General features: G+C 44.8%; 1 protein-coding gene across 1 annotated transcript in view; it reads left to right on the top strand.

The window, feature by feature from the left end:
* ZGRF1 (zinc finger GRF-type containing 1) overlaps positions 1-4,690 on the top strand; it is a 54,484-nt gene extending 49,794 nt beyond the window's left edge. Inside the window, 6 exon segments of the mRNA XM_081134681.1 lie at positions 7-130; positions 2,379-2,555; positions 2,687-2,821; positions 3,504-3,765; positions 3,928-4,021; positions 4,023-4,690. Coding sequence (XP_080990807.1) covers positions 7-130; positions 2,379-2,555; positions 2,687-2,821; positions 3,504-3,765; positions 3,928-4,021; positions 4,023-4,173 — 943 coding nt within the window. The 3' untranslated portion in view covers positions 4,174-4,690.
* Positions 4,691-21,649: the final 16,959 nt, after the last annotated feature.

The following is a 21,649-nucleotide window of genomic DNA, read 5'->3' as shown; positions in this document are numbered from 1 at the left end:
TTTCAGATTCGAATGTGAAAAGCTGATTCTTGTTGGAGACCCCAAACAACTTCCTCCCACTCTCCAGGGATCCGATGCCACTCATGAAAATGGATTGGAACAAACTCTCTTTGATCGACTTTGCTTAATGGTACTACTGCTAAACTCACCCAGATTACCACTTCCTGGTTACACACTGTGCAGGTTGCTAGAAAACGAAAATATTGGAAGACCTAGCCCCTGCCCTAAAATAATTTTAATTGGACTTGTTTAGAAAGCAGCCATCTTAAAGATAAGTTGAAAGGTTAACGTCGGTGGTGTGCGGGCGGCTAGATAGCCTCTCAGATGGTGAATAAAGAAAAATAGAATTTATTTAAGGAAAGGGGATGGAGGATGGGTATCCAAAGAGAAGGGCTACTCAGCACTGAGCCCAAGGGTGCTGGGTCCAGGATGGCAGCAAAATACACTCGGGGCAGTGAGGCAAGGAGGGTGCATGGAAGTGGCAGCAGGAGAGCCTGGCTGGGCTGCTCTGGCCACTGAGAGGTCAGGTTCGGGGGCCTGAGAGACAGGTTCAGGGGGTTAGCCCTGGTCGAGCGGCTGCTGCCCATTGCTCCCTTGGTTGCAAATCTCCTGGGGTCCCCTTGGAGGGATGGAGATGGCGCCGGCATGCTCCCCTGGTGGGAAGGGCGCACTGGGTCCTTTGTCCTGAGTGTATTTCTCTTTCTTGCAGGCGGGAATCTTAGGGGTAGTCTCAGGGGAGGGTCCAATAGAATATTCATCTGCTTTCCAGGTGAGCTCTTTCAGGGTCCTGGCCTCCACGGACTGGTCGGTGCCAGGACAAGGGGGTCATTAGTCCGTGTGGCTGGTCCTGAGGCAGCCACTGCGCCACTTGTCTGGTTTTGCTGCTTTTCGGGCCTGGAGCTGAAACACAACTGAGACCTGGATGTTATCTTTAGGGAAGAAACGCTCAGGGGTCTAAACCACATGACCAGGAATGTGCTGGGGGAGGAAAGTTCCCCTGGGGACAAGGGTCTTGTTTTCCCAGTTTTGCCCCTTGCTAGGCATCCGGAGCCTTCTGCCCTGGTGAGTCTCTGTACCTGGCCCTTTGTCCTTGCTCTGCTCATGTCTGTCTGACATAAGTAGAACCCCATAATTTAAGTGCCCCTTTATAAAATGAATCTTTTTCCTGTGTATTTTAGTCGTAGGTAGAAGTACATTGCTTTTGCTCTAAAATTAAAAAAACCTTATAATCCCTCTATTACCCACGTCCTCTGTTTCAGAGTTCTCCCTCACTTTTAAACTTTTTGTTGTTATTTTTTTGTTAACCCTCACCTGAGGATATTTTTTCCATTGCTTTTCAGAGAGAGAGAGAGAAACATATTGATTGGCTGCCTCCCACACACGCCCTGACCCGGGCCAGGGATTGAGCCTGCAACCAAGGTACATGCCCTTGACAGGAATGGAACCCAGGACCCTTCAGTCCTCAGGCTGACACTCCAACCACTGAGCCAAACCAGCCAGAGCCCATTAATATATTTTTAACTGAGGTGACATTCACGTAACATAGACTTAGCCATCCTAAAGTAAGTGGCATTTATTACATTCACAGCGCCGTGTGCCCACTCCCTACCTCTGCTCCCTCCTCCCTCCTGGCCCTGGCCACCATCAGTATGCTCCCAGTGTGTGGATTTGTCTGTTCCGGGTGCTTCATATATCACAGTCTTATAACCTTCATATCATGCAGCTGGGAACCACACAATGTGTGACCTTGTGTCCGGCTTCTTTTACTCAGCACACCCTTGAGGCTCGTCCACACTGCAGCACGTGTCAGTACTGTCACACTGTAGTCGCCCCTTATCAGAGGGAACACGTCCCAAGTCCCCAGTGGATGCCTGCAGCTTCGATGGGAACCCTACATATGCTGGTTTTTTTCCTATACACACATACACTGTGGCCTATTCACATTTCCAGCATCACTACTATTGTGCTTTGGGGACATTATTAAGAAAATCAGGGTGACTTGAACACATGCCCTGTGATACTGTGGCAGCCCATCTGATAACTTGAGACGGCTAAGTGTCTGCAGGGTGGACACGCTGGACAAAGGGATGATTTGGGAGGGATAGGTCCAGATGGTGCAAGATTTCATCCCCCTACTTATTAGATAGTAAATCTAAGGTTTGACATGTTTCATATTTTATAATTTTATGGTATAATAGTAATTTACTATGAAAATATTTTCAGTAATTAAATTATTATTTATTGTCTGCTTTGTCATGTTTCTACTCTGTTTACTAAGAGCATAACACGGTAACACTTTTAACTTAAAATATTACCTTTTTTTCCTTAAGAGAAAGTGTCATTTTAAGTTCTTATTTTTCTGCATTTAAATGTTTTAGGGTCACAAGCCAGTTCTGTTGAGAACCCAGTACCGATGCCACCCCGCAATCACTGCTGTCGCTAATGACCTGTTCTATGGTGGGAGCCTCAGGGATGGCGTCTCTGAGGCCGAGAGGGGCCCCCTGCTGGACTGGCTGCCCACCCTGTGCTTCTACAATGTCCAAGGACGCGAGCAGGTGAGCGCCGTCAGCGCAAGGGCTGCCCCACGCAGTTTCCTGGTTAATGTTATGGCTGTGGTCTGTGTGGTTTTCTCGGTCTTTTCTCGCCATTCTGGGAAGTGTAATTTCAGGTCTGTTTTTCATTCCAGATGGAAGGAGGTAACAGCTTTCATAATGAGGCGGAAGCTGCTTTCACACTGACGCTGATTCGGTCCCTGGTTGCAAGTGGAGTTGCTGGCTCCATGATTGGGGTGATAACACTGTACAGGGCCCAGCTGGTCAAGGTTTGCGCTCCATTCTAGGACTTCATTGTGTACCAAACAAAATTTTCCATCACAGCGTTTGATATTATATTTGTAAGGGTTTGGTTTAGTGCTTGGAATCTTTTGGGACAGTAATTAATGTATTCAAAAAGGAACATTCTGATTTTTGTGTGGTCTGGCTTTTTTTCTGTATAATTAAATGTAAACCTAACAAGGTTTAATTAAATTCAGTTTACAGCTGTTGGGGCAAAAATGCAAATAAACAAATTAGAGGGAAGAAAATGTGTGTGTGCTTCATGTTTCGGGACAGATGGGATTGACTCTGTTTTCCAAACTGTTCCCTCATTATTACTACATTTTATCAGTAAGTCAAGGACAGACACCAGATAGTAACGTACCTATGAGCCAACTGCATGTAACTAGTTTATTTTTTAGTATTTTCGCATTTCATTGTTAGTTTATCAGCTCCGACTTAGCATATCCAAATGAGCTTCCTAGCAATAGATTAAATCATCGCTTTCATTCTGCCTCATCATTTATGTTGTCATCTAGTTATGTGTCTATCATTTTAGAAACTGGGCAAATCTATGCGAGTTGCAGAAAAGAAAGTGAAATTTCCACTTTAGTTAATACAGCTGTGAGGGGCTCCATCTCTGTTTCTTCATGGTCCCTGAAGGGTGTGACCGTCTCCTTCCCCCCACAGCTGTGCCACCTGCTCGGTGCTGTGGACTCCGACCGCCCCAGCCTCAGAGCCGTCCAGGTGTCCACGGTGGACGCCTTCCAGGGAGCGGAAAAGGAGGTCATCGTCCTGTCCTGTGTGCGGACGAGACAGGTGGGGTTCATTGACTCGGAGAAGAGAATGAATGTGGCCCTGACCCGAGGCAAAAGGCATCTACTGATCGTGGGGAACTTGGCCTGTTTGAGGAAAAACCGGCTGTGGGGGCGTGTGATCCAGCACTGCGAAGGTAAAAGGGAAGGGCGTCCGGCTCCACCGTTCTGGATTAAAACTGGCTTTGGGGTTGTCCTTGGAGGGGCTCGGGTAGGGGCGGCTCTGACTGCCACCCGGGAGGAGACTGAATGGCGGGGGCCACTGTGAAATCGTTGCCTCACGGTTTGTGCCTTTCTAGGAAGGGAAGATGGGTTGCAGCACGCGAGCCAGTGCGAGCCACGGCTGCACCAGCTCCTGGAAGATCACCTTGGAAAACAAGCGGAAGGAAAGCAGACGAAAGAGTGGGAAAGACAAATGTGAAGACAAGTCTCATTCACAAAGGGGCTGGTGTAGTTCGCTCCGTAGAAACAGGCTCGTCTTCCACCGCATACTTCTTTTATTTTTATTACCCCAAAACCTCTGTTCTCAGGAAAATACTTCATGATATTTAAATAACATTAAAGAAAGACATATAAAAGTTTACTCTTCAAAAAAGTACACATTACTTATATAAAAAATGATTTTTCCCCCTAAAAATTAAGAATTTGCTTAAAAAATAAATTTTACAAGGGGCAGGGGGAAGCCTCATGGCTCTTCAGAGTTACTTCAGAGTAAGTGGGCCCCTCAGAGGCTTACCTGGTAGACCGCTGCACAGCTGCAGCGCCCCCGAGGGGGGCTCCGTCAGGCTGCAGCCAGCCCCTGCTGCTTTCTAAGTAAAACTGCTCACGCTCAGGCTTCTACTCGGTCACGAGGAGAGACAGAGCTCGCTCCCGGAGAGGCCGTGCCCGGCAGCCGTGAGTCTGCAGGTGGATGAAGGGGGGAGGAAGGAAGACGGGAGGGAAGGACTACCTTTGGTTCATTTCCTTCTAGCCTTTTCCTATGCATTTATTTGCCCAATAGTTATTGGTATATATAGTGTATAATGGTTTTTTAAAATATTTATTATAAAAAATAAATTCTGCTTGTAGAAAATCCTTGCCTCCGTCTTTATGCTTAATGCTCTGTATCTGAGTACAGCAAACAGTTTGTCATGGTTCTTAAACGTTATTAACGAGGGAACAGGGACTCCCACATGGCAAATGGCAGGGGCTTCATGGTTACTGATATCAATGACATCCTTACCTGTTAAAAAATCTGTGACCCAAGTCACTCAACATTCATTTCAGAGATGTGAAAAATTGCTTACTTGAATTATTTTGAAAAAAAAAACACCGGTCAACTCTTATGTTTTGGAAAAAATAAAACTCTTATGTTTTGGAAAAAATTAGTTATGTTCTGACAAACAAGACTTGTTTCGTAACCCTCCACCCTTGTCCCAAACGTGGGCTGACCTGACAGTTGCTCTGGCACCCTCTGCCCAGGCCAGCAGGCTCGGCCGCGCAGCTAGTCCCTTCCCAGCCCAGCTGGTATCTCACCCACACGCACACTGGGGCCTGAGCTCTGCTGCCCAGCTCCCCCCGTGTTTCATTTCTTAATTTTGAGCCAGTTCTTAGCCAGCTGGAGTGGAGTTTCAAATAACTTTTTTCTAGAAGAGTCTGTGGACCATACACACCTGCGGCAGTGTCGGAAGGATGTGTTTCTCTCGGATCACTGGGTAGGAAGCGGCCTGAGCACATGGGAATCGCCCACCTGCGCACCTGGTGACACTTGATCCCGGCTCAGGGCCACAGCTGGAGGGCAGGGCTCCCAGTCTAACCTGACTGGTTCTCCCTAAAACCGCTCCGACTCTGGCCGTGCTGTCCTTAGTTCCCACCCACTCTGCCTCTCCCTTGGTCCGTTTTCAAGAAGAGCTGCTTTCTGCTAGGCTGGGGAGAGGTCCGGATGGGTAGAGCGGCAGTCCCCGCGTGCCCTGACCCTGGGCTGGAGGCTTCTCTGGCGGGCTGTCCTGTGCCTCGCGGGCTGCATGGCTGCATCTCTGCTCTCCGCCACTAGATGCCAGTTGTACCTTCCCCACACATTGACACCTGAAAGTGTCCCCAGATGTTGCCACATGTCCTGAGTTGGCGGTGTGAGCCCCAGCCATGGTCGAGGTGTGTGTGGAAGGAAACCAAGCGACGTGGTTTTTCTCTATCTCCCTTCCATTCTCTCTGAAAAAGGAATGGAAAAAATACCCTCAGATGCAGATTTAAAAAGACAAAAATGAACAGGAACGTATTGAAATCTTTCAAAGAGCTCCCATTCCTTCAGCAGCCTGTCCGCCTGGGACACAGCAGGTACGGATGTTATGGACTAGAGAGCGATACGACTGTTTTTGTTAAGGAGTGGCTATCTCTTACAATTACCTAATTTTTTTCTAGTTTACAGTCTATATACATGTTTTTTCTTTTTTTTGGAAGGAGAATCTTTTTCTTTTTTGATAAGTTGACACTCGGGGTTTGTTTGTCTTTTCACCTTTGGACCCTCCCTCCACCCATTTCTCCTCCCCCAGCCCTGGAACCCACCAACCTGCTCTTCGTATCTGTGTGCTTGTTCTGTTTTGTTTTTGATTTAGATCCCACATGTAAGCGAGATCATGCTGTATTTGTCTTTCTCTGACTTACTTTACTTAGTATAATGACCTCACAGTCCATCCATGTCGCAAAGGGCAAGATTTTGCTCTTTTGTGGCTGAGTGATGTTCCACTGTGTGTGTATTACGCACTCATCCATGTCTGGGCCATTGTAAATAATGCTCCAGTGAACATGGGGTGCACATATCTGTATAATTTGTGTCTACCTATATAACTTATGGCACATAAGTTATAGTACAATTAGCAGAGTTCTAAAACCTAATTAACAGAAAAACATTGGTGTTGCAGAATTGCTTCTGGGCTGAGCATTTCAGGTTTTTCTGCTTACTTCACCATATTAAGCACTTCAGGAAAATCCAAGTAAAGTGTGTGGATAAACAGGGAAAGATGGAAAGCGCTCAGTTTGTTCTTCCCTCCCCCCGGGGGAGGTTTGCAGGCCAGGCTTCCTTCCCCTCTGGGTGGACATGACTCAGTGGACATGGTGTTAGTGGTTTTCCTCTGGTTCCCTGGTTCCCATCCTGGAGAGAGACCTGCTTGGACCGGGTCCCAGCGCCACCCCAGGTGCGCTGTCTGCTGCAGCAGGCCTGGTGTGTCCATCGGCACAGTCAGGCCACACTCAGCCCTGCCCAGGGCCACCTCAGCCAACCGGGAGGGACCGTAGCTCTCCTTCCTTCCTTCAGGGCCTAGTAAGAGGAGCCAGGGAGCTACTGACTTTCTTAGATGAAAACCTGAGTGGGTCTTGGTGACCACTGTAGCAGTATCTTTGGTTTGTGATACCTGTTGAGCCAAATCATACTATCTGAACCCTGAATATGACCTTTTATTTCTATTTTCAAGAAGAAAAAGGCCATAACAATAGTTGATATAGAAAAACCTCCAAAATCCAGACTAATGCCAGCTTTATCTTTTTTCAATCTCAGATTTCAAGACTGGATAGATACAAATTGAATGTTTAGGAGTATTCCATTCAATAAACAACAAATACTAACATTTCTCATGATTTTACACTCAGTAACAAGCCAGTTCTACAGTGAGGGCTGCTACATATCTATAGATAGCAATACTGTTAAAACCGTGGTCTCCCCCTTGTGTTCAGCAGGTGATACAATGTATAAGAATAGTCTCTGGATTTTTATTTATGGAAAAGGTCTATTTATGCATCACATTGAAATAGAATGAAATTTCTAGGCTTTAAGCCATTCATCAGTTGCCTTTCCTTTACAGGGTATGTGTGGGAGGTTTTCTCAAGATTCTTTCACAGACATTAATCCCTAGTGAGGAGGACAGGCGCTTTCCCCATCTGATGAACCATGAAGCCAAGGGTCAGAGAAATGGAAGCAAGATCCACCTAACTTAGAGGATGAGTGCAAGGCGGGGCCAGAACCCAGACCCATCCCACAGGCTCGTCTGCCCAGCCTGCGGTCCTCTCACGCAACCAAACACTTCACTATCATTTCCCTTGTAACAATTCATCAACTATTTATTTGCAGTCTATCTACCTTCCTGGGAAGTATATTTTACTAGAGAAATGGGATTATTGACTCCTTTGAAGTCTACATTTGCTACTAGAACATCCAGTTTGCTACTTATTGCAAGAAAAACTGATTGTTAACAAAAATGTATTAATAGCTTAAGCTGGTGATTCTTTTATTATCAAAAGTTGATTAAAAAATAATTTGTTTCATGCTCAGCTCTGCAGCCAACCCCTATCCTTATGAACATACATTTCAACATGTTGAAGTTACTTTTGAAAAGTCACAATTTAAAACCTGAGATTGTGAAGCCAGCTTGAAACTTAGTAATAAAACGTAACTTTTGGTGTTCTTTAACATTTGAACAAAAAGAGTGTTTGACAAGTTGGAGATGCCAAAGCAGGCCCCAAATGCTGCCTTCTCTCCGACTGTTTACAGACAGCTGTGAAGTAGCTTTGTGCTAACTCAATTCTCTTATATTAAATAAGTATTAAATGGAAATTGGTGATTTACTTGACAGATATTGGACCCTGAAAATTAAATAATTGTTCTAAAAACATTAGCTCAACACTGATTTGAAATGCCTGCTTTGTAATTAGTCTTGAGTGAGATGTATATTTAGTTCAAGTTGCGTTTTGGTTTATTTTAGCATGACTTGGTTATAAAGTACAGGAAAAATACAACCCAAACAGTTCTGCCACCTCTGAATTCCTTTCATCCTGAACCACTAGTTAAGACAGTATTTTTAAACTCTTCTGTTAGTCTTAATTATTGATTTTCCTTACTATTCTTTCTAATCAGGTGAATCTGTTCCAATTTCCCATTAAATAAAGGGGTGTGTGTGTGTGTGTGTGTGTGTGTGTGTGTGTGTGTGTGTGTGAGAGAGAGAGAGAGAGAGAGAGTCGGAGAATGTGTGTGTGAGTGTGTATGTGTGTGACCAGATGACACCCATTGGTCTGTGGCTACTTTCAGGTATCATAGGCCCAGTGCTTTGAGTGGACAGTAGTGATATTCCTGACCCACTTGGTGACATCAGGTGAGTACAGATTCAGACTGTCAGGCAGGTGTCATGAACAGCAGTCAGGGTGATTGCTGAGTCTAGACCTTGCTGTATGAAACTTGTTTTCATATGCTGGGCCTACTGCAAAAGCAAGCTGTCTCCCTAGAAAAGCCCTTAGCATGTCAGCGAGAGTTGTTTCAAATTCCTGGTTTGCTGAGTACAAACACCTGCCATGTCTGGTTCTGATGCCTGCTCCGTCTCTTCAACTTATATGTTTTGCCCTTTGGTGTGCCTTGTAATTATTTCTTTTATTATTATTTTTTAAATTTATATTTATTGTTGAAAGTATTACAGATGTCCCCTTTTCCCCGCATTGATTCCCTCCACAGTGCACCTCTCCCCCCAGGCCTTCCCCACACTATTGCCTGTGTCCATGGGTTATGCACATATGCATGTAAGTTCTTAGGTTAATTTCTCTCCACCCATCCCTCCCTTCCCTCTGAGATTCCTTAGTCTGTTCCATGCTTCTATGTCTCTGGATCTGTTTTGTACATCAGTTTATTGTGTTTATTAGATTCCACATATGAGTAAGATCATGCTGGTATTCCATGGTGTAAATGTGTGAGAAGATGCTTCATATGATTTCAATCTTCTTGAACTTGTAGAGGCTTGTTTTGTGTCCTAACATGTGGTCTCTCTTTGAGAATGTCCCATGTGCACTTGAGGAGAATGCATGTTCTGCAGCTTTGGGGTGAAATATTCTATAAATGTCAATTAAATCCATCTGATCTAGTGTGTCATTTAGAGTCACTGTTTCCATGTTGATTTTTGTCTGGAAGATCTATCCAATGAAATCAGTAGGGTGTTAAAGTCCCTACTATGATGGTATTGCTGTCAATCTCTCCCTTAAAGCCCTACCAAAGATTTTTGGGTTGTTTTTTTTTCCAGCCTGTGGACGACTTTTGTTCTGAGGTGGGTCTCTTGTAGACAGCATATATTTGGGTCATGTTTTTTATCCACTCAGCCACCCTATGTCTTTTTATTGGAGCATTTAATCCATTTATATTTAAGGTTATTATTGATCAGTACTTATCTATTCCCATTTTATTTCTTTATGCCTATGTTTCTCTCTCTATTTCTACTTCTAATTACAGCAGTCCCTTTAACATTTCCTGCAGTGCTTTTTGTCTGGGAAGCTCGTTATTTCACCATCTATCTTGAATCATAACCTTGCTGGAGAGAGTAGTCTTGGTTTCAGATCCTTGCTTTTCATTACCTTGAATACTTCATGCCATTCCCTTCTGGCCTGTAGAGTTTCTGATGAGAAGTCAGCTGACAGCCTTATGGGAACACCTTTGTAAGTGACAGATTGCTTTTCTCTTGCTGCCTTTAAGATTCTCTCTGTCTTAAATTTTTGGCATTTTAATTATGATGTGTCTGGGTGTGGGCCTCTTTGGGTTCTTCTTGCTTGGGACTCTCTGTGCTTCCTGAACTTGTGTGACTTTTTCCCTGACCAGGTTAGGGAAGTTTTCTGCCATTATTTTTTCAAACAGGTTTCCTAACCCTTGCTTGCTTTCTAGATCTTTTGGCACTCCTATGATGTAACTATTGTTATGTTTCATGTTGTCCCACAGCTCCCTTAGACCATCTTCCTGTTTTTTAATTGTCTTTTCTTTTTGGATCTCTCATTGAGTGACTTTTTCTACCCTGTCTTCTAATTTGTTGACCCAGTCCTCAGCTTCCTCTAATCTGCTGCTTATTCCTTCCAGTGTTTGTGTGTGTGTGTGTGTGTGTGTGTGTGTGTTTAGAATACTTTTATTGATCTCAGAGATAGGAAGGGAGAAGGGAGAGAGAGAAACATCAATGATGAGAGACAGTCATTGATTAGCTGTCTCCTGTAGGCCCCCAACTGGAGATCGAGCCTGCAACCCAGGCATGTGCTCTGACTGGGAATCAAACCACTATCTCCTGGATCCTAGGTCGATGCTCAACTGCTGAGCCATGCCCAGCTCAGCGCAGTGGGTTTTTTTAATTATTATTTCATGTCATTCTTAATTCCCTTCATAGATTCCATTTCTTTTCTCAGACTGCTCAGCATCCTTATGATCAATATTCTGAACTCTATATCTGATAGCTTGCTCATCTGCATTTCATTTAGTTCTTCATCTGGAGAATTTTTTGTTCTTTCATTTTCTTTCATTTGGGGCTTGTTTTTTTGTCTCCCCATTTTGGCTGTTTATTTGGGTTTGTTTCTATGTATTAGGTAGATGTGCTAGGATTCCCAGTCTTTTGGATGGTCTCTGGTGCAGGCCAATGTCAGAGGCTGTTTGTGACTTGCCTTGAGTAACCTATTCAGAGTTTTCTGCACTCCCCAGTTTGTGGTTTCCTCTGCTGGGGCTTGGTGTGTTTAGACAGGACCAAAATGCACACTAAAGTCTGCTTTTCCAAGCCCTGGGTCCAAAAGCAAATCAGGCAGAGACTCAAAGCACCCAGAGGCTGTTATTCACTCTCTCAAAGAGCCTCAGGCTGTAGAAACTCCACAGGATGGGGTGAGGGGTTTTCCAACAGGGTGGGGCAATTGGTTTCCCCCAGGCAAAAGCTGCTTGAACAGTAAATGTATTCTTGAGAAAGATGTCCTCTGTCATACTGAGGAATGACTCAGCACAAGAATCCAGATGGCTGCCCTCTGAGCTCTATCTCCCATGAGCTAGCACCCATGGATTCTCCTTACACAGCTCTAGTACACTCTGCCCTCCCCTCACTGGAGCCTAAGGTAAGTGACTGCACATGAAACTTTGTGCACTGGCCTTTTAAGAGGGGGGCCTGCATTTCCAGCCATCTCTCCCTGGCAGACAGAACCCTGCTGCTTTTCACAGCCAGATGCTATGTGGGCACCTTTCTCAGCTCTGGTGCTCTGGGCTGGGAAGCCCAGCCTGGGGTTTAGGCCCCAGAGTCCTCAGTGGGAACCCCCCACAGCTCAGATCTCCCTCTGGACCTTCAGCTGCCTGTGGCCCAGCCAGCCCTCTCGTGCCTCGGCACATCCTACGGGTCTCTATGTGGTCTCTCCTTTTCCTCCTTGCTTATGGGGGTGTTCTCCAGCTTGTCTTCAGTTGATTATTCAGGATGGTTTTTCTCTATTTTAGTTGTAGGTGTAGTTTGATCCTGGGAGAGTGTCAGTGTAGCTTCCACTCAACCCACTGCCATCTTGGAATCCCCTTTAATTATTTCTTGATAGCTGGACAGGAGATACCAGGAGAAAGGCCCTTAGTGATGTGGGGGAGGGGAAGCATCCAGTAGTCCTGTGATCAGGGCTCAGACTATGCCTCTGGGCTGTGAGTTCCTCAGTTTATTTCTCCATCTCATGTGAGAGGGAATGGCTTGAGTGGACTGGGATTGGATGTTCCCTTCCAAAGTCAGGCTGTGACTGTACCCAGCAGGCTAGGCTCCTGACAAGAGTTTGCCCTGAGGACAGGCCTTTTTAGAAGAACAGGCTATTCTGACATGTTTCACACTGGTTCCTTTCCCCTCCTCTGCCAGGAATCCAGAGAATTGTGCAATCGGAGCAGAATAAGGAATCCAGAAATAAACCCACAAGTAAGGGCAATTTATTTTTGACAAAGATGCAAAGAGAAGTCAATAGATAATGGAGAGTTCTCAACAAATAGTACTGTAAAAATTAACACCCATCTGCAAAGAAATTAACCTTATCCATACCTTGAACCATTTTCCCAAATGAGTCATAGGACATTGTGACAACATAGATGGACCTTAAGAATATCATACTAAGCAAAATAAGTAATAAAAAGTCAAGAATCATATGATTTCACTCATATGTGGGATATAAAACTGAAAGAAACAAACAAGACAGACAAACAAGAACTCATAGACACAGACAACAGTGTGGTGGTTACCAGAGAGAAGGGGGTTCGGGAGATAGATAAAGGGTAAAGGGGGCCAAATATATGGTGATAGAGGATGATTTGACTTTGGGTGGTGGGCACACAATACAATATATAGATGATGTATAATAGAATTATACACTTGAAACCTATATAGTTTTATTAACCAATGTCACCCCAATAAATTTAATTTTTAAAAACCCACCAAAAACAAAAAACAAAACACAAGACTTGAAATTGTATATCACACTTCTGTTTATATCTCATGGGCTAGAATTGGGTTGTGCTGACTACTCCCAGCCACAAGAACAGTGAGAAGTGAAATCTTTCCTACGGACAGCCATACGCCCAGCTAAAAGTCACTGTAGGGGATCCTATCACTTTAGGAGGAAATGGCTAGTAGAGGCCCACTGGCAGTCTCTTCATTGCTGGTGTCCTGTCAGAGACTCTCCATTCAGTCTTGTCAGGAGAGATCTATTTCCCTGAAGGTCTTGAAGGACTAGGGTAGTGGTATTTCTATAATTTCATGAGGTGATTCCCAGCTTTGTGTGGAGCTACGGATCCAAGTACAGGTGTCTGTGGGGACCCAGGTTCTTTGTGGCCACTGGTCACATGATATATTAGTGCCCCATTAGCACTTACATTTCTGATCATGTTGGCTTAAAGTAGTAACTTAAAAGCCAATAAAAGAAAACAAAGGCGACTTAATATGTAAGTTATTTGTTGACACTTAATGACAGCCAATGACACTGTGCAGATTTCTCAGTACATCTAACAGAAAAGTAGTGGCCATCATCACACCATATCTGGTGATAAGAGAGGCAACCAAACTTGACATTCTCAGTGGCAGGTCATATGAATTTGTGTGGTGAGTATGTTTAGGTAGTTTAAAATATATATGTCTGTGTGTTTGTATAACTTTTCAAATCAAATTAATACTTGTTTGGATTCAATTACCTTTATACATAGTTGCACTTGTATTTATGTAAATTTTGTTGGTTTTGGTGGTTGCATAAGAGATATAACATCAGGAATTTACTCCAGGTTTATGTTTGTGCCCCTTGAGATGCACTGTGGGGCCACAGAGCATCTTTGTTTTCAGAAGGGCCAGCACATTCCTCAAGGAAAGGGCACAGGCATGGAATTGTGGGGTCTGGTGCAGCGACTGAGATCAGGACCCTGACCTTTAGTCAGCATTGACCTTGGGCAGCAGTTTCCTCATATATGCAAATGGCTATGTCATTCTTGGGAATCGTGTGAAGACTGAACAAAACATTGAAAATTCCCAGCTGGTCCAATGTATGGCTCACTGTAGCTCTGCTTCCCTCGACACTGAGCTCCTACTTCTTCATTTTTATCGGGAATCAGCCACAAGTAAGCCTTGGAGAAAGCATTCCAAAACCACTGCCACGTTGGATGCTCCATGCAACCTAAAAATATGGAGAAAAAGCTGAAAAGGAGTGATTAATCAGCCTGCATGCAGAGCGGACCTCAGAGTGCTCTGAGTCTTTCCCTGATCTGATTCTGGACCTGGGCCTTGGAAAAGCAGACTTTGGTGTGCATCTTGGTCCCTTCCAAAAGCCCCAGCCCCAGCAGAGAGGGTATCTCTGTGGTCTGTTGATAGCTCCTAACAGTGCTCAAGGCCAGTCACAAACAGCCTCTCACATTGGCCTACACCAGAGATCCTCCAAAAAGACTGGGAGTCCTAGCACATCTACCTAATACATAGAAACAAACCTAAATAAGCAGCCAAAATGGGGAGACAAAAAACAAACCCCAAATGAAAGAACAAGAGAATTCTCCAAATGAAAAGCTAAATGAAATGGACATAAGCAATTTATCAGATACAGAGTTCAGAATACTTATCATAAGGATGCTCAACAGCATGAGAAAAGAAATGGAAACTATGAAGGAAATTAAGCATGACATAGCAGAATGAAGAATATATTGAAAGGAACAAACAGCAGATTAGAGGAAGCTGAGGATCGGATCAGTGAATTAGGAGATGGTAGAAAAAAATTACTCAATCAGAGATCCAAAACCAAAAACAATTAAAAAACAGGACAGTCTAAGGTAGCTGTGGGACAACATGAAACATAATAATATTCACATCATAGGAGTGCCAAAAGATCTAAAAAGAGAGCAAAGGTTAGAAAACCTGTTTGAAAAAAATAATGGCAGAAAACTTCCCTAACCTGGTCAGGGAAAAAGTCACACAAATTCAGGAAGCACAGAGAGTCCCAAGCAAGAAGAACCCAAAGAGGCCCACACCCAGACACATCATAATTAAAATGCCAAAAATTTAAGACAGAGAGAATCTTAAAGGCAACAAGAGAAAAGCAATCTGTCACTTACAAAGGTGTTCCCATAAGGCTGTCAGCTGACTTCTCATCAGAAACTCTACAGGCCAGAAGGGAATGGCATGAAGTATTCAAGGTAATGAAAAGCAAGGATCTGAAACCAAGACTACTGTCTCCAGCAAGGCTATGATTCAAGATAGATGGTGAAATACAGAGCTTCCCAGACAAAAAAAGTCTAAAGGAGTTTATCACCACCAAACCAGCATTGCAAGAAATGTTAAAGGGACTGCTGTAATTAGAAGTAGAAATAGAGAGAGAAACATAGGCATAAAGAAATAAAATGGGAATAGATAAGTACCGATCAATAATAACCTTAAATATAAATGGATTAAATGCTCCAACAAAAAGACATAAGGTAGCTGAGTGGATAAGAAAACATGACCCAAATATATGCTGTCTACAAGAGACCCACCTCAGAACAAAAGACTCACACAGGATGAGAGTGAAGGATGGAAAAAAATTTCCATGCAAATGGAAATGAAAAAAAAAAAAAGCTGGGGTAGTAATATTCATATCGGGCAAAATAGACTTCAACATGAAGACCATAACAAGAGACAAGAAAGGTCACTACACAATACTAAAAGGATCAATTCAGCAAGAGGATATAACCCTGATAAATATATATGTACCCAATATAGGAGCACCTAAATTTATAAAAAAAACTTCTGGGGTGTGGAGAAAGGGGAACCCTAGTACACTGCTGGTGGGAATGCAGACTGGTGCAACCACTATGGAAAACAGTATGGAGGTTCCTCAAAAAATTAAAAATGGAGCTGCTGTTTGACCCAGTGATTCCACTTCTAGGAATATACCCTAAGAATCCTGAAACATTCATCAGAAAGGATATATGCTCCCCTATGTTCATAGCAGCACAATTTACAATAGCTAAGATCTGGAAACATCCCAAGTGCCCATCAGTAGATGAGTGGATAAAAAGTTGTGGGACATTTACACCATGGAGCACTACACAGCTGTAAAGAAGAAGAATCTCATACCCTTTGGGACAGTATGGATGGACCTGGAGAATATTATGCTGCGTGAAATAAGCCAGGCAGCGAAAGAAAAATATCACATGATCTCGCTTATACGTGGAATCTAAAGAACTTAATAAACTGATGAGCAGAATAGATTCAATGACATGGAAGCATAGATGAGACTGATGAATGTCAGAGGGATGGAGGAGGGTGGGTGGATGGAGGGGGAGAGAGTAGCCAAAGAATTTATATGCATATATGTGCAACCCAAGGACACGGACAATGGTGGGGAGAGGAACTGGGGAGGGGGAAGGAACGGGGGAGAACGGGTCATTGGGGAGAAAAAGGGACATCTGTAATATTTAAAAAAAAAAAAAAAAAAAAAGAAGGCATGACATAACCTTGATTTTCAAAATAAATTATTCTATCAGGGAAAAAACCCCACAAAAAAAACACACAAAAAAAACTTCTAGAGGACTGTAAGGGAGAAATCAACAGTAATACAGTCATAGTAGGGACTTTAACACCCCACTGACTTCACTGGATAGATCTTCCAGACAAAAAGTCAACAAGGAAACAGTGACCCTAAATGACACGCTAGATCAGATGGATTTAACATTTACAGAACATTCCACCCCAAAACTGCAGAATATGCATTCTCCTCAAGTGCACATGGGACATTGTCTAAGATAGACCACATGTTAGGACACAAAACCAGTCTCTACATATTCAAGAAGACTGAAATGATATCAAGCTGCTTCTCAGACCACAATGCCATGAAATTAGAAATCAACTACAATAAAATCACTGAAAAGCATTTAAACATAGCATGTTATTAAACAATGAATGGGTTACCAAAGAGATCAAGGAAGAAATCAAAAACTTCCTGGAAACAAATGAAAATGAACACACAACCACCCCAAATATGAGAAGTTCCCCTGAGAGGGAAGTTCATAGCACTACAGGCCTACATCAAAACACAAGAGAAACTACTAATAGACTCTCTAACCCTTCAACTTAAAGATTTAGAAAGAGAACAACAAGAAAAGACTTAGAGAACAACAAGAAAAGTAGAAGGAAAGAAATAATAAAGATCAGAGCAGAAATAAATGACATAGAGACTAAAAAAACAATACAATACAAAAGTCAATGAAACCAAGAGCTGGTTCTTTGGAAAGATAAACAAAATTGATGAACCTTTAGCCAGACTCATCAAGAAACAGAGAGAGGACCCAAATAAAGAAAATCAGAAACGAAAGAGGTGAAATAACAACTGACCCAACAGAAATACAAAGGATTGTAAGAAAACACTATGAGCAACTATACGCTACCAAGCTGGACAACCCGGATGAAATGGACAAATTCCTAGAAAAATACAACCCTCCTAAACTCAATCAGGAAGAGTCAGAAAACCTGAATAGGCCTATGACGGCTGATCAAGTTGAAGCTGTAATCAAAGGGCTCCCAGCACACAAAAGCCCTGGTCTAGATGGTTTCATGGGGAGTTTTACCAAACATTCAAGGATAACACCTGCCCTCCTCAAACAATCCTAGAAAATCCAAGAGGAAGGAACACTTCCAAGCTCTTTTTAGAAGACCAACATTATCCTTAATCCAAAACCAGATAAAGACACTACAAGGAAAGAAAATTACAGGCCAATATCCCTGATGAACATAGATGCTAAAATCCTCAACAAAATATTAGCAAATCGGATCCAACAAGACATTAAAAAGATCATACACCACAACCAAGTGGGATTTATTCTGGGGATACAAGGATGGTACGATATTCGTAAATCGATAAATGCAATACATCACACACACCAACTGAAAGACAAAAATCACATTGTCATATAAATAGATGCAGAAAAAGCATTCGACAAAATCCAGCATCCATTTCTCATAAAAACTCTCAGCAAAGTGGGAATAGAGGGATTTCACCTCAACATAATAAAGGCCATATATGACCAACCTACAGCCAACATCATACTCAATGGTCAAAACATAAAACCATTTCCCTTAAAAACAAGAACAAGACAGGAGTGTCCACTTTCACCACTCTTATTCAACATAGTACTGAAGTCCTAGCCACAGCAATCAGACAAGAAGAAAACATAAAAGGGATCCAAATTGGAAGGGAGGAAGTAAAACTGTCATTATTTGCAGATGACATGATATTGTACATAGAAAACCCTAAAGACTTCACCAAAAAACTACTAGATTTAATAAATGAATTCAGAAAGGTAGCAGGATACAAAATTAACACCCAGAAACCTATGGCATTTTTATACACCAATAATGAACTCTTAGAAAGAGAAACTAAAAAAACAATCCCATTTACCACTGCAACTAAAAAATTAAGATACTTAAGAATAAACTGAACCAAGGATGTAAAAGACCCGTACTTGGAAAACTACAGGACACTGAAAAAAGAAATAGAGGAAGATGTAAACGAATGGAAGAATATACCATGCTCATGGATTGGAAGAATTAACATCATTAAAATGTCCATACTACCCAAAGCAACCTATAGATTCAATGCAATCCCAAGTATATACCAACAGCATGTTTCACAGATCTGGAACAAACACTCCAAAAGTTTATATGGAACCAAAAAACACCCTGAATAGCCAGGGCAAACTTGAAAAAGAAGAACAAAGTTGGAGGGATCACAATACCAGTTATCAAGTTATACTTCAAAGCCACTGTAATCAAAACAGCCTGGTACTGGCACAAGAACAGACATAGACCAGTGGAACAGAGCAGAAACCCCAGAATTAGACCCACATCATTATGGTCAGTTAATGTTTCACAAAGGAGGCAAGAGCATCCAATGGAGTAAAGACAGTCTCTTCAATAAATGGTGCTGGGAAAATTGGACAGGTTCATGCAAAAACATGAAACCTGACCACCAACTTACACCATACACAAGAATAAGCTCAGAATGGATAAAAGACTTAAATGTAAGATGTGAAACCATCAGAATCCTAGAAGAAAACATAGGCAGCAAAATCTCAGACATCTCTCATAGCAACATGTTTGCTGATACATCTCCTAGGGCAAGAGAAACAAAGGAGAAAATAAACAAGTGGGATACATCAAAATAAAAAGTTTCTGTGCAGCAAAAAAACTATCAACAAAATGAAAAGAGAGCCCAGTGTATGGGAGAACATATTTGCCAAGAACACATAGGATAAAGGGTTAATACCCAAAATCTATAAGGGACTCATACAATTTAACAAGAGGGAGAGGAACAATCCAATTAAAAAATGGCCAAAGACCTGAATAGACACTTCTCCAAAGAGGACATACAGGTGGCCAAGGGACACATGAGAAAATGCTCAACTTCGATAATCATCAGAGATGCAAATTAAACCCACAATGAGGTGTCACCTCACACCTGTCAGAATGGCTCCATCAACAAGTCAACAAACGACACGTGCTGGCGAGGGTGTGGGGAAGGGGAGCCTGGTGCACTGCTGGGGGGAATGCAGACTGGGGCAGCCACTGTGGAAAACTGTGTGGAGGTTCCTCAAAAATTTAAAAATGGAGCTGCCTTTTGACCCAGTGATTCCACTCCTAGGAATATATCCTAAGAATCCTGAAACACTCATCAGAAAAGATATATGCACCCCTATGTTCATAGCAGCACAATTTACAATAGCTAAGATCTGGAAACAGCCCAAGTGCCCATCAGGAGATGAGTGGATAAAAAGCTTTGGGACAGTCACACCATGGATACTACGCAGCTGTAAAAAAAAAGGATCCCTTGCCCTCTGAGACAGCAGGGAGGGACCTGGAGAGTGTTATGCTGAGTGAAATAAGCCAGGCAGAGAAAGACAAGGACCACATGGTCTCACTCATATGTGGAATCTAATGAACAAAATAAACTGATGAACAGAATAGATCCAGAGACATAGAAGCAGGGAACAGACTGAGGGACCTCAGAGGGAAGGTGGGGAGGGGGGGAGAGATTAATCTTGAACTTCTATGCACATGTGCATAACCCAGGGACACAGACCGCAGTATAGGGGAGGCCTGGGGGTGGTGCGGATGCAGGGTCAGGGGATCCATGGGGGAAAAAGGGGTCATCTGTAATTCTTTCAACAATAAAGATTAAAAAAAAATTTAAAGCTGGAAAAGAAACCACTCTCAGAGGACAGACAGTTCTCTGGGGAGCAGTTGGCACAGACGTTGGCTGTGCTTGGTCCAATCCGCCTTTGGAGGCCTTGCTGACCTAAGTTGTGAGGTGGTCTGCAGTGACTGACTTCATCTCACTGGGTCCTACAGTTCCAGGCTCATTTTCTCTTACCTAGTGAGTTAATGAGAATTTCTAATTGCAGCAAACTAGGTATTCTTTCTTGGCCCAATGCTTGGAACCAAGAAATGCATTTCCGACGTGTCAGACTGCGTGTGTTCTATCCGGTTAGAATCCTGGGTGGTTTATTTTCCTTCATTCCTATTTTATGAGGAAGGGAAAGGCACTGAGCGTTTAAGATGGGGCCCTCAGGGGGTTGGGGGAGACTACTCCTTAATTAGCTTATTGTGAACAAATGAACTGTTTCCAAGCATCCGAATGGGGCAAAGTAAGCATTGTTGGTGCTAATGCAACGAGATTGATGCCAAAGGAATTCAGACAAGAAACTAAAACTCGGTGTGACCCTTGGGAGCCGTCCACGGTCTAACGCGAGGAACCACGCACTTGGCCTGAAATAACTTCCCGAAACCTGCGGGGACCCTCCTGGGAAGCGGTGCTGGTCGCCCGTCCAGTGCGACTGAACTAACCCGCGTGGGGAGGACGGAGCCGCGGGACCGGGTGACGACGAATCACATTCCCGGGCCCTCCTCGGGGCCCAGCGGGTGGGACGGGAGCGCGGGTGGGTTCGCCCCGCACGGAGGCGGGGGGGGGGGGGTTGTTTCCAGACTGTTCCGTTTTTCAGGGTCTCTGATGGGCACTGGCCCTGGAAACGCCCGCTGCCCGCGGCGCCGCCCGCGAGGCTCCTCCCTGCCCGCGGGGAGGGAACGAGCCGCAGGCCCGGGGCGTCCCGCACGGTCGGGGCGAGGCCCGGGGCGTCCCGCACGGTCGGGGCGAGGCCGGGGGGGGGGGGGCGTCCCGCACGGTCGGGGCGAGGCCGGGGGGCGTCCCGCACGGTCGGGGCAGGCCGGGGGCGTCCCGCACGGTCGGGGCAGGCCCGGGGCGTCCCGCACGGTCGGGGCCAGGCCCGGGGCGTCCCGCACGGTCGGGGCGAGGCCGGGGGCGTCCCGCACGGTCGGGGCAGGCCGGGGGCGTCCCGCACGGTCGGGGCCAGGCCCGGGGCGTCCCGCACGGTCGGGGCCAGGCCCGGGGCGTCCCGCACGGTCGGGGCCAGGCCCGGGGCGTCCCGCACGGTCGGGGCCAGGCCGGGGGGGGCGTCCCGCACGGTCGGGGCCAGGCGGGGGGGGGGGGGCGTCTCGCACGGTCGGGCGAGGCCGCACCAACCCCGCGCCCGGCGGCGGCTCCGCGTCCACAGGACGGGCCGGGCCTGGGGCCTCACCGCACCTCCGACGCTCGGAAACGCACAGTGTGCGGGAGACGGTGAAGGACGGTGGGCGTCGGGGCGGGAGGTGGGAACGCGGCGGGAGGGGCACCTGGGGGCGGGCCCAGGCCTGGGGGGCGCCGTCCGACACGCGGGGCGCCCGCGGAGAGCGGTGTCGCGCGGCCAGGAGG

The sequence above is a fragment of the Miniopterus schreibersii genome, assembly GCF_964146895.1.
Source record: "Miniopterus schreibersii genome assembly, chromosome: 4".
Lineage (NCBI taxonomy): Eukaryota > Metazoa > Chordata > Mammalia > Chiroptera > Miniopteridae > Miniopterus > Miniopterus schreibersii.
Note: the sequence above shows the minus strand (reverse complement) of the source record. Positions and strands in the feature narration are given on the sequence as shown.